Source organism: Notolabrus celidotus, chromosome 1 (assembly GCF_009762535.1).
Source record: "Notolabrus celidotus isolate fNotCel1 chromosome 1, fNotCel1.pri, whole genome shotgun sequence".
NCBI classification, from domain to species: Eukaryota; Metazoa; Chordata; class Actinopteri; order Labriformes; family Labridae; genus Notolabrus; species Notolabrus celidotus.
This window is the reverse complement of record NC_048272.1, coordinates 31365982-31393490: the sequence shown is the minus strand read 5'-3', so window position 1 is coordinate 31393490 and position 27509 is coordinate 31365982. Positions and strand designations below refer to the sequence as shown.

General features: G+C 41.3%; 1 protein-coding gene across 2 annotated transcripts; it reads left to right on the top strand.

Annotated features, from left to right (window-relative positions):
• The first annotated feature begins 1720 nt into the window (after positions 1-1720).
• sdc4 (syndecan 4) lies at positions 1721-27509 on the top strand. Of its 2 annotated transcripts, none has more exons than XM_034673648.1 (5): positions 1721-2002; positions 22288-22531; positions 22632-22678; positions 23890-24082; positions 24261-27509. In XM_034673648.1, exons 1-5 carry the CDS (start codon positions 1949-1951, stop codon positions 24410-24412), a joined length of 690 nt encoding a protein of 229 aa, XP_034529539.1. In that variant the 5' UTR covers positions 1721-1948; the 3' UTR covers positions 24413-27509. The 2 variants fall into 2 exon arrangements, with proteins under 2 accessions (XP_034529539.1, XP_034529618.1); XM_034673727.1 differs by having other exon boundaries at positions 1723-2002; positions 22291-22531.

The window sequence follows — 27509 nt, the reverse complement described above, 5'->3', positions numbered from 1 at the left end:
ATATCCTTTGTAATGTTAAAAGCTGTTACTAACCTGAGGTCACCTCTCTCTGGTGGTAAAACTTACACTGTTTATCAAAGTCTCACATGCGGTCACACTCTGTGGTAGATTAGATAGCACCCTGCAGCTTATTGGCAAGAGACTTAATAAGAGATGAGCCGTTACTAGCTCGTTCTCATGTTAATGAAGGTAAACAGCTTCACCATGTCTGAATTAAACCACTGATGCTGTGAGTCACAACAACAGACACATATTTGCGTTTGTATCTGACACAAATCCCCCTGTTTTCTGTAGTTTTATACCTTTTAAAAAGAAACTTGAACATAACACAGTGTAGAGTCTAGAATATATATACAGGAGATGTTTTCATATTGCAACACAACATAGCATGAAAGAACATGACTTGGGGTACATTTTAAAGCTCCTGTGAGGAGTTTGTATCTTGTTATGAAACAGACTGAAATTAGCACTGCTGGTTCTAAATATCATGCAAAAGCAATGAAGACCATCAGAGATGAGATCAATCGTTTCTATATTTTTAATACTGATGGGTCAAACTGCTGCAAGGGTAGGTGTCGGACAAAGACTTACAACACACTCATAAGACTCTCCATGAGTGGCACATTTATCTGCTCAAACAAAGCAGGATGAGATCATTTGTTTTTAAAAAATACCACAGGACAAACTTAAAAGGCAATAAGAGTTCCTTCTTTGTCCACAGGCGGCACAAAAACCACCCCTAAAAGCCAAACATCCCTCACAGGAGCTTTAATTTTATAAATGATGGTACATTTGCTCTGTTACTGTCCACCCCTGCTTATTAGTTTATTAAAAAGTTCAACATCTACAGCTGCCTAGAGATGTATTATGTCTAAGTGGAATCATCATCCAAACATTATTCAATGGATTAACGAGGACAATTCATGTGCTCCTTTGGAGAAAATAACCTATTCCATCAGAGGTAGCCCACAGCTGTTTCACAAGACCTGGGACCCCTGGGTGGCCTATCTAGAGTCCGGTCAATACAATATTTAACTCATTGATACTCGTACTTCATCTGTATTCAAATGTCAGCCACCTGTAGATGTGTGAGTAAGGTGTAAGGGGAAGATATGTATGTGTATGTTACATTGAAAATTGTAGGTGCAACTCTCCTTGTCATGGAATGGTTTTGTTCTTTGTTTTTTGTACTCTATGGTGTTTTGTATACCGTTTGTCTGAATAAGAATAAAGAACAATGAATAAACAGAATTTTCTATAAACAAAAAAAAGTTCAACATCAAGGATCATATGAAGCCCATATTTATTTACAGATTAACACTGATTCAAAGATTCAAAGGTTTTTCTTGTCAATTTTCACTGTATACACGAGACATACAGGAAAAACGAGATGCTGTTTCTCTCTTCCAGCTTTTAAATATCTAAAATTTAAATATAAAATACAATAAAATATAATATGTGTGTGAATCTCTTTTAGCTAATCCGAATACTTCACATGTGTGACTTCAACTTCAAGGAAAGAAAACGAAAACGCTGATGCTGCTCATGCTTTTATTTTGAAGCATTCCCTTTCGTTACATACAACATACGGGTAACGTCATGCTTGTAGGGGCGGGGCCAACCTGTTGAAGATGATTACCGTAAACAGTGTAGAAGGTAGCTCGCTGCTGATTGGACGAGAGCTGGGGGAGAGTTTGCGCGTCTGCAGTATTAAACCACACCAACCAGAGCAGCGTCAGTAACGTGATCATTCACCGAAGAGAGAAGAGCTACCGACAGACAGACAGACAGAGAAGGTATAAAGTGGACTGTTTCTTTACAAACCTTTGGACTATACCGGAACACAGAAACCAGAGAAGAAGAAGAAGTAAAGCATCTGTGATCCCGAGTCAAACCTCCACGAAGCTCACTTTTATCTCCAGACTCTTTCAAACACTTTAAGGACACCATGCTGAACCTGTGCCTTGTGTTGATTTTATCTGCCTCCGTTTTCTCAGAGTCGGTAAGTTGTTTCACTGATTATTTCTCTCTAAAAGTAAGATGATATGTTCAAACGCGTTCATGTTTTGTCCTTATCATTAAGCCTGCGTTCTAAAGAGACATTACGGTAATAGTCCCCTTTAAAGCTGCTCAACCAGCTGAGATTTATGTGTTTCTCTGTGTTTTTAAACACCTGAGGAAACCTGAGCAGGTTTAGTAATCATAGTGTTGTTAGCCAGCTAGCGTCTGAGCTAAAATCCAGTATGTGTGAGTTTGGGGAGAGCGACACACACACACACACACACACACACACACACACACACACACACACACACACACACACACACACACACACACATATACACACACACACACATATATCCTGCTGCCATTATCCCGTATGGGGCCCAAATGGGGGGGTAGCTGGAAAAGTCACTTTTCCTGTCTCTGAAGTGGAAGTCACCGCATTATGTCTGCCCTTTTTTACTATAATGACTCCTTTTTATGAACAACTATCCAAAGAAAGTTCCCACACACTCTGATTTAATGCAGCTGTAACATTTTTTTATTGTTCAAAACTCTTCAAGCTCCTAAATTATAATGCTTGAATGATGTTTTTCAGTATTAGACTTTCCCTCGGGGTGTTTGGGGACATACCTGAAACAGTGTGGGTGACTTCATGCCTAAAGCATTCCTACTCTTGGGGTCAACACTCACCTGAAGGTGGCTCACACTGTAGTTTCAGAAACCTTGAAGGTTCTCCAATGTGTTGAAAGTAACACCTTGTTCATACAACACCATTTAAAAGCAATATTGCAGTACTGCTATGTTGATTTTGAAAAAAAGTCAAACTTTTTTTTTTGTGAAAACCAACGTACCATAGTCAGATACAAGAGTTACAATACACTGACTGAATTATTTATAAATATTATTGTACAGGACACGTGAGGCTAATTATTAAAGTGTCATTTAAGATAACATTATACATATTTTACAAGCTTAACTTATTCTTTTATTTCTCTTAGGGCTTCCACAGAGTTTAAAAAAACAATGAAATATGAGCACCATATGACTGATGATGTCTGTCAGGGTGTAACCCCTCATGTCTGTCAGTTTGAAGCTGTTTTTCTTTCAGTTTTCTCTCCTCTGTTGACTGCTGGGCTGTATACCTCTGACACCGTTTCTTCTCCTGCTGCCCAACCCAGGCTTTGTTTCTTCATTAAGTATTCATGAAGTGTTTTTGTTATTCAAACACCTGGGAATGTCGTGCTCTGACCTGAGCCCTGCTCTGTGATGGTTGTCTATGTGTACAGTGTTGTGCTTTAAACATAGAGGGATAAGAATTATCATAGTCTTATTTTGAAGGGCAGCAACTGGAAGTGTTTGGTCAGTACATTAATTATATGCATTTTTTGATTCATCCTCAGCAAAATAATTGGCACCAAAGTTACAATCATGCAACTCTTACGTTGATTTGATTATAATAGATTCATGTTGCATTCAAGTGCTACCTTTTTAATGGTAGGATTTCCCCATTTGGCAGTCTGTTGTGGTGTTTTCATGAGTTTTAGGTTATAACATAGTAATACAGAGCTGCAACGACAACTTTGTTTGGAATATTTTCAGTCTCGTTGCTGCAACGTAGCATTCCCTAAAACCACATGCAAAAACGTGATTAGAACCTCATGCAACCTTTCAAATTAAAAGTGTGCAAACAAGTGATTTGCATAACGTTCAGACAACAAATCAAATATCTTTTACCAAGCTAAGTCTGTGCACGATGTGACGTCTGCTCAGGAATCGCTGTACGAAAGTTTGTAAGATTTTCAAAGCTGCCTCCATATACAGCTTGCGTTTTGGATGCCACCCACACACAAACGCATGCACCCTGCCCCCCAGTCAGCCCAGTTGGCCTCTACAAATGGTGTGAATGGGTGACCAGCAGGAGCATGCGGGATTTACCAGTCGTCCCAGTATGCATGCCTCGGTTAAATCGTAAAGACTCAGAAGTAAAGTGAAGATAAACACCGGGTTGAAGATGTCACATGCTTCACTGTGACGTACGGTGATTTAGAGAAATTTTCCGTGTGGAACCAGAGACCCTCAGGACTCTAATCCTGGACTACAAACCTGCTCCGGTCTTCTTCTGTCCAGCAGTGTGTCACTGTCATGATTCAGTGATTCCCCCTCGTCTTTACAATCTGTAACATTCCTCAGAGCTTCTGCTTGCTCACTCTGCCTCATCGTGTTGTCACCCCCCGCTGCTCCCTTCTCTCCTCGCTCTTCTTCTTCTTCTGCTTTTTTTTATTTCCTCTCTGGAATGTGACCTCTGGGGACCTTGACCGGCCCTCGTGGGGATTTTGCACACTCGGAGGGGTCTCAATAGGACCCTGGGGCCTTTTCATGAGGACACTCCTTTCCTCTAGACTGGCCATGTGAGGATACATCCTCCGCTTTCTCACCGAACATGCTCTGTTTGTTAACCTGATATAATTCTCCCATTTTATTTCACACCTTGGCTTTATTTAATATTGTTGAAGGTCAAATGTAGGGAAATGGATGTGGGAGTTGCTTGTTTGCCACTGCCAAGTGTGTTTTTGTTTGACGTTGGTCTTTTTAAATGGGCTGCTTGGATCTAATGCAGTATTTGTGTCGCACACATTAAACACAAAAAGTATATTATTGAGGCATCAGAAGATATTATTTTGCAGTCTAAGGTGAAGAACATGGGAGTTGCTGGTCTACCACTGCCTTGATCCGTTACTTGGTGTGGTTGTGTGGCTTTGATGGTTTAATTTGGATCAAGAGTAATGTTTGTGTTTCACAACGACACAAACAAATTAATCAGTTGAGGCAGCAGAAGACAAACAACTCTCATGCACAGTAAGGAAATGAGCAGTCAGTTCAAAAGTGCTAAAACTGGGATGTGTGAACAGATCCAACTCCAATTTTTAACAGTCTTTTATTTTTTTTAGATAGTTGGAGTTGCTGGTCTGCACCGTTGACTCGTTACTTTTCATTATTTACGTGCGTCATTGATGTTTGATCACAATAAAAGGAAACACTCTTTTTTTTTTTCAACTTAGGCTGGATTTCTTAAAATTGTTGAACATAAATAGTTGGAGTTGCTGGTCTACCATTGCCTTGATTGGTTACCTGTATTGTTAGTGAGTGACTTAAGTGTGTGACACACTGAATACTGTTTTTTAAAATCCTACGTCTGCCCGTTTTTAAGGTGAAAGATTAAAAATGTGGGAGTTGCTTCTCTAACCCTGCCATGCCCTGGTACCTGGTATAGTTATTATTTAACTTAAGTTTTAAACAGTTATTTTCAACTCTGTGTGTCTCATGAAATCGACTTAAGGAACTATTGGATGGAGACAGCGGTAGATCACCAACTCCTTTGGTCCAAAGTGTTAAATGACAGTTTTAATGGACACAGTCTCTGGTCCCTGAGTACAATGTGGTCAGTTTAGACTTATAAACTTGCAGAACATTTAAATCATTTAGAGCAGAATATGTAGAAAAAATAAAGACACGTGATTATAAAAGAAGCAGAGTTAACCTGCATCTCCTCTCTCTTGCTCTGTGGTCAGTTGTCATTCCTCTCCAGACCTCTGTGACTTTTCCTCCCTTTATCTTTTCTCTCTTCACTCCCTTTGATGGATACTTAGCCTCTGAGCTATGACAATCCTCCCCTCCCTTTCTCCCAGCTCTTTCTTCTCTCTTCCCACTGAGGTCATTGCTGGTATGTGGGTTTCGCGTTCCCAAGCTAATCGATAACAATGTTCCTTTACCTGACAAAAGAGCATGTTCTCAATGCAGAAGAGGCTTTTTTTTTAAAGTGCTGCCGGCATGATAGGAATGTTTTCATTACAGGACCAAAGCCAAGGCTCATAACTTTTTAAATATGTGCAGTTTTTGGTTTTATTACGTCTTTCTGCTCAGTTTGTAGGCAACATGTTAGAGATGTGATTTTCTGCAGTGTGACCAAGCTTTATCAGTTTGTCCTGTGCACAACACATCCTGTCTTTCATGCTTTATTTCCACTGACCTCAGCGTTTTCTGCTCTTGTGTGGGACCCAAGTGCTTCTTCAACTGTTGCATGAAGGTTTCAGACTGTAAAGAGCAGCTAGATTTAAAGAAAAGGCTGATTGAAATTTCTAAATTGGAACAAAGTCAGAACTTTTTGTGGTTTCTTGCTGCAATAATCCGTGCCAAACCACCTCAATTTACCAAATGTGCTCCTGACGGTAACTGCAGCAGTTAATCAGGGTAGAAATCCTCTTTTCCCCCTGGAGATAATCCATGTTGCTCCACCAAACCTCAGCTTGTTGCCTTTGGAGCCTCGGGAAAGAGTCCATTTGTTATATCTTGTAGGAATGTGGATGATTTGCACCAGAAAGACATTTTTTTAGGAAGTTTTTTTTGTCTCCTTTGCATGACGGGGTGCTCTGAAAGCCTGTGTGGTGAAAAGAAGGCAGCGCAGGAGGGAGGGGAGGAGGGAGCATGATAAATAGTATCACTAGGATGTAATAATGGTTCCTGCATTGCTGTCCGCTGGTCTATAAAATCCCTTTGGGCTGAGGAATGTTGGCATGGAGAGAGGAGGGTTTTGTCCTTCCTGCCTGTGATGGAGGGCAGGCAAGAATCTGATCCCCCCCGCCTGCCCGCCCTCCACCCGGTTCACCGCTACATACTCTGGCACTGCTGACGGGAACTATATGAATACATTCAGGGCAGAAGTGGACCATGAAAACCCTCCTGTGCTGGTTTAACCAGGTTTGTGATTTCTTTGTGTTGGAGACACTTTGTAGAGAAACAGTCCAGACCTTTTTATAGCCGTAAGACGAGCAGCGAGAGTAGATCTCTAATTCTGTACCAACAACCCCAAACACAAAGATATTTTCTTTATTCCTTCATTTTCACCTCCTGTAGGTATCAGAAAGTAGTCCTGAATGACGTAACCGTCCAGCTGATCACTCCCATCAGCGTCCTTGCTTGGCCTGTTGGAGAATTGGCGTATCAATAAAGGCTTTATAACTCACTCCAGCATGTAAACTCAACAACAGGTCATACAATCTATAAAACAGTTTGGAGTAGAGCTGGGTGATATTGGAAAAGATGTTATCACGACGAAATAAATCATATCAGAAAATATAGATAATAATCACGATAAATATCAAATCATTATTTCATTCAAATTCAAAGGCAGAATTTTGGTCCTGAGTGAAAGTTGGAGAAACCAGACAGTTTGTTAGATTGTGTCTTTTTTTACATTTTTGTGTTTGGCTAGAAGTCCCTCCCCCTAAAGATGTCACTGGAACAAGTCACACAAACTGCACATTGTGATCTTTCTCAGAGACGATATGAGACTGCCGATGTCTGACTACAAAAACAAACCAGATGTCGTCCAACAGGTGACTGCTTCTGCCCCATAAAGATCCTGTTCAATGAATCCTGAGTTCAGTATATTACATTAGATTATCAGCTTTAAACTGATGTGGTGGAAACACAGATACAATTGAGTCTGGGGCAAGTGGTACATTGGTGCTGTTGTTGTTTGTATCCTTGTGTTAAAGTTCCTTTACTGTAATTATTCTGCTGTTTAATCTTTCTTAGTTTATATAATTTTTCCATTATTTGAAGTCTGTGTTTGATTTGGTACAAAACACCCAGACAACATCCTCCCATGTGTAAACCTTCCTGCAGCTCTGATATAGACCTTTTGATAAACCAGCTGGACTCTGATTTTAATATACTGGAATGAGGCATTTGGTATTTTTGCTTGGCGTTCATCAAGATATTTCTTATTAAATCCCTGTTTAGTTATGTGGGTTTGATTATGGGTTGTTTGCAGAAAGTCTCTAGTCTTGTCGTCCTGGAGTTCAAAACTTTGAAAACGGTTCCTTTTTTATTAACTAGCAGTTTGGTTGCGGTTTCAGAAAGTCCAATGCGCGCCAACGTTAAACACACCTGTGTATTTAGTTAAGTTTATACCTTTTTTCCCCAAAGCACTTTGTTTTTAACACTGAAACAAAATGTCCCAAGCAACAGCAGCCTGGGAAACATGCAGCTTCCTCCTCCTCCTCCCTCATCCCTGAAAAGAGAATGTGTTGTGGCTTTGTGGTGACCAGTAAAATTACAGAGAGCCTTGTCCTGAACATGGAATATGATCCGGGATGTGTTTCCATCGGGGAATGTGTGAGCGAGCCTGCAGGGAGGCCGTTTGATGTGCAGCCTCTGCTGTCACACTCTCTGACAGATAGTTGTTCCAGGCCTGCAGCCAGACTGTTAGCGGCTATCAGTGCTAAGCTAACCCCCCTCTCCTGCAGGGTGTTACTATAAAACGTGAGTGAGGGAATCAAAAGTACTCCGCCTTCAGGCTAACTAACAAAACAGATAATTCAATAATGTTTGGTTAATATCGCTAATGTGGTTGTATAATACGTCGGCACATCGTGATTCTTTCAGAGGACAGTCACACATCAACAGTCTACAAAATTTAAAAGTCTCAGTTTATCTATCTCTAATACGTGGTCCAATAATTACAGCTTCTATTTTCCAAATATTTTCTGTTCTGATTTTAAATTGTAGTTTTGTTTTTATTTGTCAAATTGACATCAAAAAAACTTTTACACCATTAGTTTCTCCAAATGAGAAAATTTAAGACACCAGAATTTGATTATTTTTTTTTTAAATAATATCATTAAAAAAAATCGGTCAAATTCAAGAAATCAAACCTTTAAGATTCCTAACAGGGACTTTAAAAGTCTAACCTGACATCTACCGTTGACATCTTCTTTTCCAGTGAAACCAAAACTAATGTTGTTCTGGGGGATTTTATTAAGGGTAATTTTTGCAGCGTTTACAAAGAAAGACGAACCATGTTTTGGAGAAATCTTGTGGTGTTTGTTTGAAGCGTCTGTCCAGAAAACAGAAGTCCGATTCCCCTGGTTTCTCGAAGACTTTTCGTGTACAGTGAAAACACACAAACACCAGAAACCACAGGGGGGGTTTTGTTGGTATGAGGGTTTCCCCTGAGTCCTTCCTGACAAATGTGTCTCAGCAGTTCAGTCCCTCTTTGATGGTGTGTGGTGTGTGTGTGTGTGTGTGTGTGTGTGTGTGTGCGCGTGTGCGCATGTGTCTCAGTATTAACGTGTGTGTGCATGTGTGGGGTCTACCTCTCTGCAGCAGACCACCAGGGGCTCAGTATGTTGTCCATGTGTGCGACACAGACACAACAGTCAGGGTTCAGATCCATGTGAACGTACCTCATGTTGTTTTCTATATTTGTAGTGTTTGATTGTTTACTTGTGTGTCTTCTAGGCTCAGTTTGAGCTTTAGGACGGACGCTGCGCCCTGATTCAGGGCCAGTATGCCAAAAGAACCATGACAGCAGCTCTTGGTGGTCTTGAACATTATGTCTCTGTGCATGAAGCTTGGTGGAAAGAGAGGAATGTGGTGACGGGCTGTGTAACCACTTATCAGACACACACATTCCTCAGCTTCATACATCCTGTCACACATGGCAGCATGCTAATCTGTGTTTATCTGTGTCAAAGGGTTTGTTTGACATTTAAGGAAATACTCTTGTATGCTTTCCGGCAAAGAGTTTAACACTATCAGCTCCACACACAGACATCCTCTCACTATCCACCTCAGACGATGAGATTTGCGCGGTCTAGGTGTCTCGTCAGGTCACTGCTTTTCTAAGACTACAATTGGAGAATTTCTCATCATGCCCCTGGAAGAAAAAGAAGGCGTCTCGCCTCTTCTGATATTACACAAATCAAAACCACAGTCCTCAGGCCCTCAGGTGGGTCCCAGTCCACAGCAGAACAGATTCTTGTGTAAGTTTGAAGCAGACACTCACAGTTATGGAAAGTTTAATGACTCTTATGCAGGAGCCTCATTGGCCAACAGCACTGTCAATCATGGAGGTGATAGTGGAATAGAATTCTGGCTTTGATCTCACACGCAGAATTCTAGAACTCTGGCTTTAATCTAGAATCCTGGCTCAAAGGCAGTTGATCGCAGAATTCTAGAATTCTGGCTTTGATCTTATAATTCCAAGAAAAGTCCAAACTCGGAACCCTCTTCCCTACTTAATAATGCTTTTCTAGCACCAACTAATAAATTCAAACTAGACTAGTCAGAGAAACGAACATCGACATAAATCTGCTTGATAAGAATGAACTATGTTTGAGGCACCTTTATTTGACCTGTACACTCATCAGCCCTTTTCATACATTGAGTTAAAGACTTCAATATGACATCAGGGACTGAGTTTTATGACCAGCTGACACCAAATAATTGAGATCATAGGAGCATGCTTCAACTCCAGAAAAACTCCTGATTTCACTCTGACCAAAGGAAATTAATGGAATCAAAAATAGCTATCGATTATGTGCTAAGCTTTGACTAGCTTAGAGGATGAAAACTAGGAAACCACAGCTTTGTTCAAAGGCCTAAAAACTGCAGCTAGATCTGTTAATCAACCAACAATGTGAAATGCCCAACTGACGATCTAAAACTCTAACATATTAAAAAAGTGTTTCTGTTTTGGTTTATTTCCATGAACGGAAAAACAGTGTTGAACTAAAAAGTTCCACTGCATTCAAACACAGTCTGAAGTCCACGGCCTCTGCAGCTCGATCAGTACCAGAAATGTACTCCGAACAAGTGTTCATGAAGGTTTGTCATGTTATTCATAATGTCCCGTGTCCCCTGTCCCGTGTTGTGAGTCAGACCGGCTCGTGCAGTAATGTGTTCTGGACGATGTTGAAGATTAGCCACCAACATAAAGAGCTCTCTTTATCAGCTGTGATTAAACATTAGCGCCGTGTTAGTCACTTTCAAAGGAAACAACTCGAGCTGTAGTTTAGATGAACATGAGACTCATTCAGAGTGTTAATGTTGTCCGTCTCTGTGAAGGGACTTACTGTAAATACTAATGCAACCAACAAAAGCCCCCTTTTTAATATTAAATGAAGTTAAGTTTGATTTTTTTATGGCGTTATGAAGTGGAAATCTGACTGATCCACATCTGTGAGGGCTAAAGGTTGGATTTAAACATCTTTCCTCAAGAATGAAGCGGCGTCTTTGTGATCCACGATGAATGGGCACTTTCATTCATCGAAACACTTCAAAAGCATTAATAATTCAGTTCTGTATCAGAGTCACGCTTTTTTTAGACTTAATTTGTCTTTGATGAGTATTTCCTGTTTTCTGCACTTGTCTTATTATTTCCTGCCATTTAAAGCCTCAAGCCGATCTCTGGACTGATAATAACTCTGCGGCGGTGACATTCGGTCTGATGGGCTGTGATGTCTTTGATGTGTGGCAGTGATATGCTCGCCTGAGGGATGGACATCAAAGACGTGGACGAATAAGGAGACGTTGGAGGGTCTGCAGACCTTAGGCTCACTTCTCCATCGGTCATGAGTTTGGTTACAACGGGGGAAATCATCCTATCGAGGAAGCTTCATCAGCAGGAGGAAGTGTCCAATAAAGGCCATTTGGATAAGCCCGGGCACAACTCAATTAGGCCTATCAGAGGAGATTGAATCAGCAGAGTCTGCAGCACAGCTGGCCGGTCTGAACAGCATCTGTCTTATCTCTAATATCCGAAAACAAGATGATTAGGTCATTATGAGGGTGAAGTGGAAAATATGACTCCTGTTATTGAGTTATTTTTGTGTTTGTGATGAAAAAGGCGTGGAGGGGCTCTGGGCTTGGCCATAAAAGTCAATAGTTTATAGAAAGTCAACAAGAAGCTCTTGATTCTGTTTATTTAATTTGTTTGTTTTTAAGTTTTATCCCACCAGTCTTTGGACAACAGATGCTAGACTTGAAACCTGAAGCTGTCTTTCTGATTTAGCAACAAAATAGGAGTCTGATTTATTTATTTGTCGAATTCAAAATGTTGGTCCGTGTCTGAATTACTGATTTCAAAGTTTACTCCAAAGGACAGATAATATATTTACTTTAGGACATGTCAGAAATATTGTGCCCCTCTCAGCTAATTGAACCATCCTGTCCAGCTTTAGTGACTGCTAATTTGCTGTCGACCGTCTGCATTAAAACCTCAATCGAGTGTAATCTGTAACATTAGTGTAGTCACAAGTTTATTTATTGGATCCTCTCATGGAAGCCAAATAATCAGCAGAAGTCTCCTGACTCCCAAAAGTCTGAAATCAATACAAGTCTGTTTCTCTGACTCATATCTTCAGAAAAAAAACTTGACATCATTTGGGGCTGTGAGCTGAGCTGTTGCTAGCTAGTCCTAGATGCTCAGTTTGACCTTCAGTTGTTCCTTGGAGCTACATAATCCACAGAGGTGTTTCAAAAACTAAAGCATCCAGTCTTTTAAATTGAGTAAAAACCTGGAGTTTCTCCAACCAGGGCACATAATGTCAGTTGGGGCTGCCAGCTGAGCTGCAGCAAAGTTCTTCCAGGTCTTAAGTTGTCTGTCATGGTTTTAACATTCACACTTTAACCATTTCATTTCTTGAGAGCCAAATTGCACACAAAGGTGTACTAGGGTTTTAAAATCAGATGGTGCTCATCATCAGGAAACAGGTCACACAGGGATGTGAGCTGAGCTGCTGCTTGGTTGTTCTGGTTTGTTGTATTGTTTGGTGACCTCTGGTGTTGTCATCCTCTAGCTTTTACATTGAGCCACATTATCTGCAAAGGTCTCCCATCGAAATCAGACTCTGTGTCTAAAATGATTATTTTAATGCAGATCTGTGTGGAAGACTGAAAGGGCTGCAAGCTGAGCTGCTGCAAGTTTGCTCCAGGCACACAAGTCCCCCCTCCTCTCTGATGCAAACAGACCCGGTGGTCAGAACACTGAATACACACAGCTCTACTATCTCTTTCTGGTTTCTTACGTGGGGTTTTGGGGGCTGAGAGGTGAGCTACTATTCAATTTTCCTGTCTGAAATCCTTCATTTGGCTGTTTGATACTGTTTTACGGTGCAGCAAGGAAACTTTGAATTGAAACACAGTAACTGAATGGAAATATTTTGTAGGATAAACGTGCAAAAACCAGGTCAAATATTGTGACAGAAATTTGAGATGGAAAAATTCCTCCTGAGTTCATCATCCAGCAGTGTTTACTGTTATGACTCCACCTGATATCTGTAACCTACAGATGGAGGGTGGGTCTGTGTGACATGTTCCCACAGAGTCTCACACAGGGCTGGTAGGTGGAAATCGAGCTATAGATAGAGCGGGCGTAGGAAGGAGGAATCTGGAGCTCGGCTGTCAGAGCAGAAGTGCAAAGGTAGTCATATGTGTTTGAGTTACAGGGAACTCACACTTTCAGTATCTCTATTATATGTCCTCTTTGTCCATTTGAGAAACAGAACTAAATTGTCTTCAGGCTTGATAATGGACCATGTGTGTGGGCTACCATAGGATCAGAACTGGATCAACGTAATAATTTCAACAAAGTTATAACCTCATAACAGATCCCTCCCAATGCAGCCCTTTTAGATACCATAAACTCGAGGCCCTGCTCTCCTAAAGAGTGTGTGTGTGTGTGTGTGCGCGTGTGTAGAGTTACATCAGGGGTCAGAAGTGCATCTTACAAGAGGATCAGGCGACACAATACGTGGTGCAAATCCTGCTGGTTCAAGTATCACCCAGCAGCAGGAGAGAGGGGGGGAGTGGAAAAACAGGATTGGAAATGGAGGGAGAGAAAAATATGGGGATACAAAGGGAAAGAGTGGAGGAGGTGGTGAGGACAAAGAGAGTACCACTTTGGACTTTAAGTCACATTAGAGATATGTTTTTGAGATGTGGAACAGGGTAGAAAAGGTTAGAAAACAACACAACTTGCCTCCTCTTGGAGAGGTCAGGAGACGTTGGACATCACAAAGAATAAGGAAGCACATTCCTGCGTGCTGGTGTTTCTTTTCTGTCCTTTTCAAACTTTGTACCTCCTCCGTGCCGCCGTGTGAATGGACCAGATGCCTCTCTCTGTGTCGGCAGATGGAGGGATTGTTTCCCCAGTTTAATGAAGGGAGGCTGCCGGAGGCTTATCCCTGGTTACCTTGGTCATTGATATGCTCTTGAGGAGTCCACCGGCATTGTTTGGTGTCAATGGAAGGGACAGACCCGAAGGCTGGGTGGCGGGTGTCTTGACAGACTGCTTTTCAGTGAATGTGGACAATCAGAGGGGGTCTGGGAAGTTTTTAGGACCTCCATGCTGAGTTAGGCAGGATAAACACTGGGGACCGAAGAGTGGTGTGATGAGGAACATTCATTTTATGAGTTGTTATCAAGGTCTCACCAGACAAAATCTGAGCCCTGACTGACCGGTACAAAAAGCCTTGTTTTCAGCAGGCAGCCATCAAACCGGCCGTAATGGCTGCAACATAATCCTCTGGAGGGGCGGTGCTCGAGGAAAGTCGTTTTTTCAGTGGACACCCTCAGACTGTTATTCTGAGTGTCATTACAGGAAGGATCCCTGCAGAGAGAGAGGCCTTTTTATAAATGTGAAAGACACTTGAACCAAACCAGACAGTCATTCAGAGCTCTCTCCAAAGTCACCAGACTCCATCAAAAACACATCATTTTTTTTTACATGTTCAAACAGGAGTTGCATATCTACTGCTTCTTTTGAAAGGGTCTTATTTAGTATTTTAATCTCTTTTGGTTAGTTGGAGTCCAGTCCAACATTTATGTAGCTTAAAACTGGTTGATCAATGTAGCGGTAGATCAGCAACTCCCACGCTCTGCGAGGGTAAATGTCCTTGTTCCTTTCTGTTCTCTCAGCTGTTTTTGGTCTTTAATGAAGAAACTTTCTCTGAAACCAAAAGTTCTACCTCCCAAGGGGATCCTCCTGGTAATTTCAAATGAAAAATCTGAGGGCTGGCAAAAGGAAACTTGAGATGATTTCCTTAATTTGGCGCAAACTTCCCACAAGGACCAAGTTGCGGTTTGTTTCATGGCAGTGAACTAAAGCAATCTCCTGGAGCCTTCCAATAACTTTTTGTATCTGTTGGTCATTAAAACCCTAAAATATGGTGATTAAAAAAGGAAATTGGGTTTGAGACTTGGGGTTTTTATTTTTGGACTTGAACACTGGTTTTGGAAATGTCTCTGAATGTGGCGCTTCACTGAAAATCTCTGGTTTTGGCTTCATTTTTCAAAGACCTTAAAGATATTGCTTTGTGCTTTCAGGGAGGTGGTGTGTTTGAGGTCTGTGTTAGTATCAAAATAATCGGTAGCAGATGATTTATGATGCAGTAATAGGAAACTGTATTCTCTTAGTTTTGTGTCACAGTTTAATATTTACCATATCTGGAGCCGAGCTGTCGAGCGTTCTTTCGTCTTCCCGTGTTTTAACTCCTCCTGTGGTCTCTAATCTATTGACTAAACCTGTTTTTTGTTTTGTTGTCAGAAGCGATAATGTTGAGATCACATGGTCGCCTTGTGGGTCTTTTTTTGCTTTGACAAAACGCAGCCAAACAAGCTCTGTAATTAAGAGGCTTTTATTATACAAGGGGAATCTTTGTTTGGCTGAATCCTCGTGGTGGACAGAGCGTCCTGAATAAAAGGTCATCTGAGTCGATAATAACTGTTTACAGAGCACAAATCACTCACTGGCTTTAGAATGAGAAGGATGTCTGATGAACTGCCTGTATAATGTCATTGTTGCTGTATGTTTTGGTACATTACCAGATTAAATTCTTGGCGTTCGTCACTTCTGAACAACAAAATATTATTCCCTCACTCGGCTCCGTTAAATCTGATCTGTTGGCTGGGAATGTTTTGGTTTGGCTGTTATCCTCGTCTGACTTTTAACGTTTAGACTCATTTATGAGACCATGAATGATGGGAGGACTGAAGGGTTTTTATGTCGGTGTTTTCTCTTAGACCGTCAACAAATAACTGGGCTGACCAACTTTAGATCAAGAGTTTCACCTGAAATGGTAACACTTTGTTGTTTTTAAACCCTGAATGGTACTCATTAGGAGGCCAAGAAGTGCACCATTTCAAATCCCCCCCAAAAAACATAGATATTCAATTCATAGTTTACATGTAAGACTTTTATTTGCTCACAGAAGAGGCAAATGTTAATTCTCTAAAGACTCTGCGTTTTCTAAGATTTCATGAATGTATTAGAGGTCTTAGTTTTGTGAAACCTGCATTAAAACCAGTTTTCTGCTAATCCCTGACACAGTTTTCCTGCTCCTCACATCTCTACAGGTTCTTGACTATCGTAAAGACATCAGTGTCACTCCTTGTGTGTTTTCCGAGCATAAGGTGTGCAGTGTTCTTCAAGTCCTTGTTTTTTTCCAGGATGTTTAGTCAGCTTTTTGTGGCCACAGAGAGCTCCACGCAGCCAGGACCATTTAAGGCTGCTGTCAGTCCGTTAAGATTAATAGTCTCCTGGGTTTGTTTGTGGCATATCTGTTAGTGAAAATATGAAATATTGATTCACTTAAGCACTGTGGTATCATGGTTTTTGATAACTTCCTGTCTCCAGACGTAGTGTTGCGCAATAAACTGCAATTTCATAGTGTGGCAATGGAAAAAGTGGCAGAGAAATTGCAAAATTTTTAATTTATCGCCGTGATTTGGATAAGTGTCGGGTAAACAAGCAATGCTCTCTCACTCAGCAGCTTACCTGTAAGGGCCTGGGTGTGATGGGAATGCTTTCACACCACTTTGCAGTCAGGCGAAGCTCGAGCTAGCTTTAATTTACTTTTATTAATGGTTAACCTGTTAGGAGTCTGGGCTGTAGATCATTTTATGTCGTGTTCATACTCCAGACCACTAGATGGTAACAACATTTGTTCTGCACTATCGTAACAACTGCATCAAAAATAAATAAACATATATAACTATTAAACAACAAAGAACACATGCCTGTGACACCATCAGTCAGGAATGGTGGAATATATTCTGCGATGGTCAAAGTATGGAAATGTATTGAATCGTAGTCCTTCTATCGCAATACGTTGTTACAATATGTATTGTATCACAATATTAGCTGTATCGGGGATAAGCGTCGTATCGGATAAGCGTCATATTGGGATAAATGTCATATCATGATATCGTATTGTAAAATGTGTCGTATGGGGATTAGTGTCATATTGGGATGATTGTTGTTTCGAGCTATGTATTGTACTCCGAAGAGTGTCGTATTGGGATAACTGTTGTATCGCGATATCCTTGACATTGCGATAGGTATTGTATGTCATGTATTAAATAGCCCTCTTTGTATCAGATGTTGAGTTACACTCCCTGTATCTTGAAGAATCACGTAAAAAAGAGTCCCTTTCTTTGTTCCATTTTATGACACAAGTTATTTATTCAACCATACTCTCTATTTCTGTGCACAGTCAGGTTCTTCTCAATGCCAGCGCTTGTATCTAGACTTTTTTTTTCTCATTGTAACCTCAGAATCCCCTTAAAATGACCCGTTATTTCTAATGGGGAGTATTGGACTTGTGCGTCAATAAACTGAGTAGGGAGCCAGGCCTGAATGGATCCCAGTACAATGAATAACTGGACTGTGGTACAGTCATTGTAAAATCACCATGAGCACTCATTTCCATGTAGACTGGGTTACATAACTACAGTTCAGGCTGTTCCCTGCACTCTGTGTCCCGCTCTGTGCTGTTGTTTTTTGGAAATGAGGTAAAATAAATGCACACTACTCATTTTGAAGCAGAAAACAGAGCTTTTTCAGTTTTCAGACTGTTATGGCATGCATTTTTGTCTTTCTATTTCATAATCTGCTCTGTTTTTCTTCTGTGCCGTCTCACAACACATTCTTGGACTGAGCTTGTTTTTGTCCAGGCAGACTGGGACTTGGCCTGAATTCCATCCTGGATTTGCCTCCTGGGATAACATAGTAAAGATGGAATATCCCCAAATCTGATAGTAAACTCAACCGCTGACATCTTAAAAAAAACAAACCTACAGTTTTTGATCTTTATGTTCCTCCTCTGTGTGCTGAATAAACCCAGCGAGTTGGGACAGGCCTCCGTCAGCCCGAGAGCTGTTGTTGTAGAGCCAAGCAGCAAATGGTGAAGTGTCTTCTAGCACGTCTCCTCAGGACACCAATGTATGTCCACATTTCACCACAGGGGGTTCAAAGGTCAGGGGCAGGCGGGAGGAAGGAGTTTGTTGACACTGCAGGGGGACTGACTGGTGTGCAGACATCAGCTTTTCTGGATGCTGAGCTTGTTTACTTTCAGGCGAAGTAAAAACACTAACAGTGCTTCTGTTTCCAAGCCTGTGTGAGCGAGCGAGTGCATTTAAGGCCCCTGATTAATGAAAACACAATCTTTGTAAGGGTTGATTCATAGTTAAAATGAGCTCATCTTTCCCTTTGCACCCTCCAAATGAATCATAACTCTCTCTTAGACGCAAAAATAAATACTGTAGGCATTCAGATTTATAAAGTCAAACATTTTGCAATACCTTAATGATTATTTGACCTTTTTAACGTATTTGATATCACCCTGGAAGTGTTGGAGAGACTACACAAACCCCTTAGGTTACACCAACAGGTGTTGGACCAGGTTTGGCAGAACACCCCGCGTCCTTATAGATGATCCCTCGCAGCCTTTAAACCTTAAAAAGCAGAGTAAAACATGTCTCAGGGAAAGGTTTAAAACATTATGTGTCTGGATGAATCTGACTCATGCTGGCAGACTTAATAGAAAACGTCTGACTCTGTTAAATCCATATTATCATCTGAATGAGTGTGATTCCCATAAAGTGACTCAGCAGGCTTGTTCCAGCACGCTTTAGCTGCTAGCAGCAGTCGACTCCCGTCTGAATGGCAGCGAGGAAATGAAGAGCCAGTAGTCACCATTTTAAGGCTTAGGATTAGGTACACACACATTCACAAAGGCGCAGGGGAATGCGCACACACACACACACACACACACACACACACACACACACACACACACACACACACACACACACACACACACACACACACACACACACACACACACACACACACACACACACACACACACACACACACACACACACACAGAGAGAGAGAGGATCACAGCTCCCCTATGTCCTTGTAGGGTTTAAATGAGGACATAATAGAGCAGGGGTACTTGTACCCTGGGAGTTACTCCTATAGTTTCCAGGGGTTACATGGAAAGAATGTGGAGCTCTTTGAAAAGATTGAAACCATGATTTAATTAAAAGTGTGTTAAATATAAATGGAAACATAATAATGCATTTTTTATCTTTATTGTATTCCATAGGCTAAAAGAAATCATGGACACACTGTACAGCATACAGTCAATAAACCTGAGATGGCTTTAAATACACTGACTTTGAGAGTTTTATGAGAAGCACTTTTTTTTAAAAAGAGAAGCCTAAAAGTAGCTGTAACAATGGCTTAAAAGTTACTGTTGCTAGTTTGTAAAGTAACGAAGCCTAACAAACTATTACCCAAAAATGGAGAAGCATTATTACAAACAGTAATGCTTCTCCTCTTTGTGGTAACAAACAGTTAAAAATGGAGACGCTTTACTAACAGTTTCAGGTGGAGAAACATAACAAACTTGTTCCATAAATACTGTTGGACGACCAGCTGTAATATTTGAAAGTGATCCATTAATGAATAGGTCCAGTAATCAGCAGGCTTTGGGAGCACAACAGACGTGTTTTAACTACAGCAATAAAGGATGTTAAACATCTTTAGATTGTCTCCTCAAAGCAGGTTCAGATCAATTGGGAAGAAATGAAAGAATCCTGATTTGTAAATATATAAAGAGCGAGAAGATGTAATCAAACAAAGGCCATGAATCTTGATCAGCCCACATTGTTGCTCAGAATAAAATGGCCGCCTTGTTTGAAGCACTGTGCAGTCACAATGGGGCCTTCCCTCCCCTCCTTTCTGGTCATACTGGCTACTTTTAAAGGAAGAGGCAGAGGGGGATTACCTTCAAACACACATAGTTACTGTGCCAAGTATTTGAGAACACACATAATGCTGAGAGGCCCCCGGCGGGCTTAACCACCAGCTAACCCTTCAAATTAAGACTCCTTACGAGGCTCAGATGGAAGTAATTATGAGAACTCATGATGTCAACAGAGCGCCGTCTCTGTGTGTGAGGGGGGAGTAATGGGGATGCTGTGGGATGCCCGGGCATGTTTCCAGTGTGATTTGTGGTCAGCTTTTGTTCTCTCTTAATGGACGGCTTCATTCAGGCAAAAATAAAAGTTTGTTCCCTCGCAGTCTGCTCTGCACTCTAACAAAACACATTGATGCTCTGCGTCTGATCGCGCAGTTTGTTAGGGATCGCTCCTTTTGTTTCTGTGCATGTGTTCAGTCCAGTTATCTATCCGGTCCAGTTTGATATGTTAAGAGTCCTTGAGATAATGGTTGTACTATTAGCTTCAGTTAATGCTGATGTTTTTTTTTCTAAGCACTGCAGATTGATAATCAGTTAAACTTGTACATACTATAATATAAAAGTTCCCAGTTTTTCACCTGAAAGCTGAAAATGTCGTTTGTTCATCTAATATTAAAAACTATTATTATTTTTTATTTTTTTTAAGTAGCAGGAAACGTACAAACTTCATGTGGATTTCTAAGAAATGTAAAAAGAGCTTAATTTTTTTTAAGATAATGCTTTAAATTAAAATTGGCTGTTGCACAGGTTTATGTTAAATTTAGAATTTGACATTTTTTCCTTTTTTTTCTCCAATCTTAAAATTTGATCCTTCGGGATTATATATCATTTCTATTTGGATTGAATTTTTACAATTGTAAAGGGGATACAAAATTAGAGTACAAGTTTTCATAACTTACTTCACATCTGAAAACTTTTTGTATTTCCATCAAAATATTTTTTTTAATAGTAGGGATAAAATAAAGCTGCAAATGAACTAAATTGAAGGAGCTTAATTCATAGAATCTTTCAGATTTTTTTGTTCCTTTTTTTTATTCTTCTCTTTTTTGGCCTCTAATTTTCATGTTTTTCTTTTTTCTTTTATTTATTTATTTTTGGGACACTATTATTTTAATATATTTTTTACCAGATAATCATATATATTTTTATAATTTACCTAATTATTTTGATTTATTAATTTTTGCTACATTATTTTTTTGCTAGAATATTATTTTTCTTTCTGCTGCAATTAATTCATTAGTTTATTGCACAGCCTCTCTTCTGTCTAGATCCTAGCTTGTTTTGCACTTACTTCTGTCCAAAGTGACGGGCATCAGAGAGTATCTGAACAAAGTAATTGTTAATCTTCAGTCTCGGCACAAAACAGAGTATTCTGAAAATGAGTGGAGCGGAGAGGTGGAAATCTCTGCTGTCTGTAAATCAGTGAGGATGAAAGACTCTGAAGCTTTTGACGAGCTTTACTTTGAGCTTTTCTCGCCTTGTTTTACCTCCCTTCCCCTCTGTTTAGTTCAACCCTAATGCTGATTAACTGTGTGTGTCTGTGTGTCTGTGTGTCACACAAATGGTCAATGAAATGAAGTGTGCTAATGAGATTAAGGGAGGAGGATGTCTTCATTTTGTTAAGCTTCACGGTGATTAGAGCTGCTGCTCTCTAATGATGATTTTCATTTTTTGTTAATCTGTGCCTTTATTTCTTTAATCTTTTAGAGATCAAACACAACACACACAAACACACACAGGCTGACCTCTTTGAATTAAATTAATTGATCTGATTAACCCTTCAAACTCTGTATCCCCCTTTAAAGCTGCTCTTCATGCAGTTTGTATCCATTAGCGTTCTACCTGGTGGCTAAAACTTAAATTTGCAGCTGCAGGGAGACACGTGGATGTGTGGTTTAAAACCCTGACTGTGTTTGTCCTCATGCATGTTCAAACATTAACTCACTGAGGGGACGGTCTGGGTCTGGAGTGGTTATTTACTCTAAACTTAAAGAATCAGATCCAGGGGGGGGCGAGTGATTCCTTGTTGGAGTTATTAAGTGCAGGTTTTTAATTCTGCGGGATTCCCGGGTGTCTCTGGTTGGGTCACGTCTGTGTCATTGTTCTGTTAAATGTCTGTTTCTGCAGCTTCAGCTCCTCCTGGTTTCCTCACAGTCAGAGATCCTGTCTGGGGTGTAGAGACGAGATAGGGCTGGTTGTTCCACCGACCATTACACCAGATAATGGACGGTTATTTGGTGTTGTTCTGATTGTAGATCTGGAGTTTGTAGTCCTGGTTTCTTTTTGGCAGCATGTAGAGAGAGGAGTCCTCAGCTCTCTGCTCAGACACACCTCCTTGTTTCCCTCTGTGTATCCCTCTGACCCCGCTCTGTTTCTGGTGTCCCAGCAGGTGAGGGAGACGGAGACATGGATGCCCATGAAGACCACACAGACCGCCGCCATGTCCACGACACACCGTGACAACCTGGAGTCGTCGGGAGACTCCCCCAACGGCTCCGACTTCGGCTTCACAGACGACGAAGATCACGACATCGGCCTGTACAACGGGGAGGTAGACGACGACGACTACTACCCCACGTACGATGATGAGGACGAGTACGATGAAGACTTCTCAGGATCCGGTGACGGAGGTCAGCCTTAGAGATACTCTGACACGTTTAAAAATAAGACGGATCTTCGGTTTTCTTTGATTTATATTCAAACAACTGAAAAATCTTCTTCTTTCTGCAGCAACAACAACTGTGTCACCTCAACGAGAGACCAAGACGTCAGCTCAGGTGAGACCTCTTCATTTCATTTCAAAGCACTTAATCTAAGTCACAATTGATTCCTAATCCAGGTTTTTACATCAATCAGTCTTTATTTATATATCACCAAATCGCAACAAATGTTGTCTGAAGACTCTTTACAAACAGAGCAGGTCTAGACTGTTAATAATATAACACAGAGTACAAAGACCCAACATCAAGACAGGATAAGATCCAGTCCCATCTTACAGACCGGACTCAGTCTGATCTCATCTTATTCCACCATGAGCAGAGCACTCCGCAGCATTTAGCAAGTTACAGTGGCAAGGACAAACTTCATTTAACAGGCAGAAACCTCGAGCAGAACCAGACTCATGTTAGACACACATCTGTTGAGACTGAGTTGGAGAGAGGGAGATGAAGAGAGAGAGATGATAGTGATGAGATGGATAGTAGTTGTAGCAGCTGGAGTCTGGCACGCCAACAGCAGCAGGCCGTCAACGGCAGAGATCTAGAGGAACCTATGAGACAAGGGAGCTCGGGGACTCCAGAAAGGTCTATGGTTAGTATCTTTAATGAACAGGGAGAGTTAAAGTAAGAGACAGGCAGACAGAGGAGAGATAGGGAAAGACAGGATCCCAGTATGTCAGTTCCCCCGGCAGTCTAAGCCTATAGCAGAATAACTAAGAGCTGGTCTCAGCCTTAGCCAGCTCTAACTATAAGCTTTATCTAAAAGGAAAGTTTAAAGCCTGCTCTTAAAAGTAGAGAGGGTGTCTGCCTCCCGAACCCTGACTGGTAGATGATTCCAAAGGAGAGGTGCCTGATAACTGAAGGCTCGACCTCCCATACTACTTTTAGAGACTTTGAGTAGAACAAGCAGGCCTGCATGCTGGGAGTGTAGCGTTCTAAAGGGGTAATAGGGGACTATGAGCTCTTTAAGATACGAAGGTGTCTGACCATCAGAAGAAGGATTTTAGATTCTATTCTAGATTTTCAGACTTTTAGCTCCTTCAGCTTCTGGGACGAGGTGTCCTTCTTCCCCTGCTGCTTTTCTGCAAATTCAAGATGTGAATGTTTGTTGCTTGCTCATACTTGCTCAATATTTGCTCCACAAAACCATGCATTAAAAACGATTCAGCATATGAAACTAAAGAAGAGTAAAAGTCTGCATTCTCTCCTGATACGTTGATCACTTTTTCTCCTGCACACTCACTGAAATCCTCCGTCTTCTTCTCTTTTAGCCAAACGTGAATGACAACAAGATCCCCGAGGTGGAGCGTCCGGTGCAGCCGACCGTCAACGAGGTGGAGATCGTCCAGAACAGCAACGAGATCCCGCTGCTGAGGAACCAGGGCGGCGAGGAGCAGCCATCCAACGTCCTCATGTCCCACGCCAGCGACGACAGCATCTTCAACAAGACGGAGGTCCTCGCAGGTCAGTGAGCTTTAAAGTAGAAGAAGAGACGGATGATGTCATCTTCATCAACACACGAGGAATTCAGTTGTCAGCTGTAGTTTCACTGTGATCAAAACAGCTTCGAGTTGTCTTTGAGCATGATCGTTTTGTCTTCAATCCCTAAAAGTCTAATCTCACTCTTCTTCATCTCTTCCAGCTCTGATTGCAGGCGGCGCCGTGGGCCTGATGTTTGCCGTCCTTCTCATCCTCCTCCTCATCTATCGCATGAAGAAGAAGGACGAGGGCAGCTACGACCTGGGGAAGAAGCCCATCTACAAGAAAGCCCCGACCACAGAGATCTACGCATAGACTCCCGATTCCCCCCCCTCCTCCCCCCACACACACAAACACACACCTCACCCATTTAAGAACCCAATCAGTGCCTCATCTTCATCATCATACCTCCTCTTCCCCGGGTTTCTACGGCGGACCCCTGACAACACAATCGATTGACTGACTCCGCCTCCCTGATTCCTGCTCATGTCATTGGTGCTCTCTTAACCAATCAGAGGCTTTGTCTCTTCAAAGGAGCGACAGGATTGGACGACTTCCGCTGCGGCACACGGCAGCCTTTTTTTCTTGTGCTTTTATTTTTGTCCCCATGTCGAGAGAAACAACAGAACTTTAACTCCTCCTCCTCTTCCTCAGTTTAAAACACTAACACTGTGCAATGATTTATCTCCGTATGGTACACGTTAACTGTCCAGTTATTTATTTCCCCTCCTCCACCTGTCTCCCGGACTTCTCACTTTACTGTAGCAGACCATTTTATGTGAACATTTTTACGTTTTTTAAAGAACTCCTGTAACGCAGAGAGCTGTTTCTATTAAAGATCGCTTCATGGTGGGCCAGATCGAGTTTTCAGAATGATTTAAAGGTCAGAGAGTAAAACATTTAGTCATCTTCTCCTCACAGCTCTCGTGAAACGGTCACACAAAGGGTCAGGGAGTATTTGGGATCATTCGGGTCATGGTTTTGATTTTTCAACGACCTTAAAAGACTTTGAATCTTCGAACCTTCAGTTTGTTTTTCTTTCTCCTCATATGGGAATCTCCCGTCAGTCTGGCACGTAGCACCAGATAAGTAAGCTAAAATAATCCAGAAGAAGAATTTGCAAATACTGAATGACCCAGGTCTCACACACACACACACACACACACACACACACACACACACACACACACACACACACACACACACACACACACACACACACACACACACACACACACACACACACACACACACACACACACACACACAAACACACGCTTGCATTTGTTGCAAGTGTTGTCCTTTTGTTGCCTGTTTGAGCTCTGGAAGATGTTTCACCACCAACCCTCCAGGGTTTGTTTTTCTGTGATTACAGTGAACTCGAGCAGAGTCAAAGCAACACGTTCCTGCAGGGTGACACACCTACATTCCTCACACACACACACACACACACACACACACACACACACAAACACACACACACACACACACACACACACACACACACAGCTCAGTCAGATAGCAACACGGTTACTTAAGCTGCTGACCTGCTTTCACACTTCAAGCTTAAAGGAATAGTTTGATGATTTGGGGAAAATTCTAGGGAGGAGCTTTTGTATAAATATGAGGCTACAATTAGCTCAGCTTAGCATTAAGACTGGAAACAGAGGGAAACTGCTAGCCTGATGATGCCAAATTAGTTCTTTAGTTCTTTAGACTACAGAACGTTTGATGTGGTTACAAAAGTCCAAACTTCAGTTTGAGTTAACTGTCTTAAAGCTAAGCGACATGCCCTTTAAACCTTGTTAAACTTTACAAAGAGCAGGGGAAAAACTGCTGTTTTCTGTTTCACAAGGGTGTAGTACGGAACGTTTTCACGGCTCTGAAAAGCGAAGACTTGAGGAAGTTTTTGCTTTTCAACCGAGAAAAAGTCTGCCGCAAAATATGCTTTGAAATTTGAGCATTTTACAATTTGTTCTACCATATTTTGTTTTTTGTTCTGAATTTTCCACACTGTAGGTGTGCTAGCCTCATTTAGACAGATCCAGGCTAGCTCCTGCTTCCATTCTTCATGCTACGCTAGGCTAGCCAGCTTCAAATATAAGCATGGAGATCAATCCAGAGAAAGTTTTCCCAGAATATCAAACCATTTCTCCACCTCTTTCCAACTCTTTGTTGAAGCTTCCCACTTTAAATAATCGTTGTAATCTTGGCTGCATTTAACCGTGTGATCATCTTTCCTTTTGAAAAGCAGCTGTAAGCTCTGTGATCGGAGAAACCGGTAGTTTTTGGTACTTTTCTGTTGTTTTTTTAAATCCCGGGGTTGTTGATTCCTCGATAAGCTACTCCTGTTAGTTTGATGTTTCACTCTGGGGTCTACGAGCATCGCCACGAACATGGTCAGTGCTCACATTTCGAAGCTGCACACAGCAGCGCAGACTGGTCTACCAAGGGTTTGTACATAGTCTTTAGATAAAAACCACAAAAACAGACAAAAAAAAATCAACTTGGTACTTCGCCACAACCTGGCAACAAAAATATCTACCAAATATTTAAATGCCAAATAGTTTTCTTTGATTTTTGATTGTGTCCCCGCAGTAACGTTCATGTGATTTACTGTAAATGTTTTGATACTACCAATGCTAATACTAACTCGCTCCTCTCATGTCCTCCAGTGTTTTTATTTCCTCCAGTAGATCATCTTGTTCCTTTTATTTTGTATTAATTTAACTGTCAAATTATTTTATTGCCTTCTTTCAGGTCGGGGTTCCTCCCCTTTTTAAGCTGTTGTATATGTGATTTTAAAAGTTTTATATACACTAGTTTGAGATTTCAGAGGCAAATAGTTTGAAACTTTTTATTTTGTAAGAGTTTCTATTATCTTTTAGACTTTTTTGCTTTTTTATTTATGTTTTTGTTCATAGAAGGATTGCTGATGTGGTTTGGTGTTCATCTCGTCATTCAGGGGATGTGAGCCGCGCCGTCAGCTGCAGACCGAGGCTGGTTACGAGCTGGACATGTTTGCATATTTAGCACACTTTGTGATACAATTGGTGACTTTTAATTTAAAATTCAAGGTCTCTGCCTTCAAATTATAACACTGTGTTGACACACTGCTTCAAGGCCTTTTGAACATCGTTAACAAACACTGATTCACGTTTGAACAAAGTATCAGGCGTCTGGACGAGACGTTAACGTGTCTCTGTGGAGGAGCCTTCCTTTCTTCAGGTGTTAATCAGCTCCGGTCTGTCGGCGAGGCGCGGAGAGAGAAACGTTTGTTCTGCTGCTTTTTGTCACAAACACCACATGTGAATCACCAATGGAGTGGAGAAGCCAATGAATCATTGGTTTCTGCAGGTTCTGATTTATTATTGGAAATAAACCTATTTTTATGCACATTAACATTTTAAAA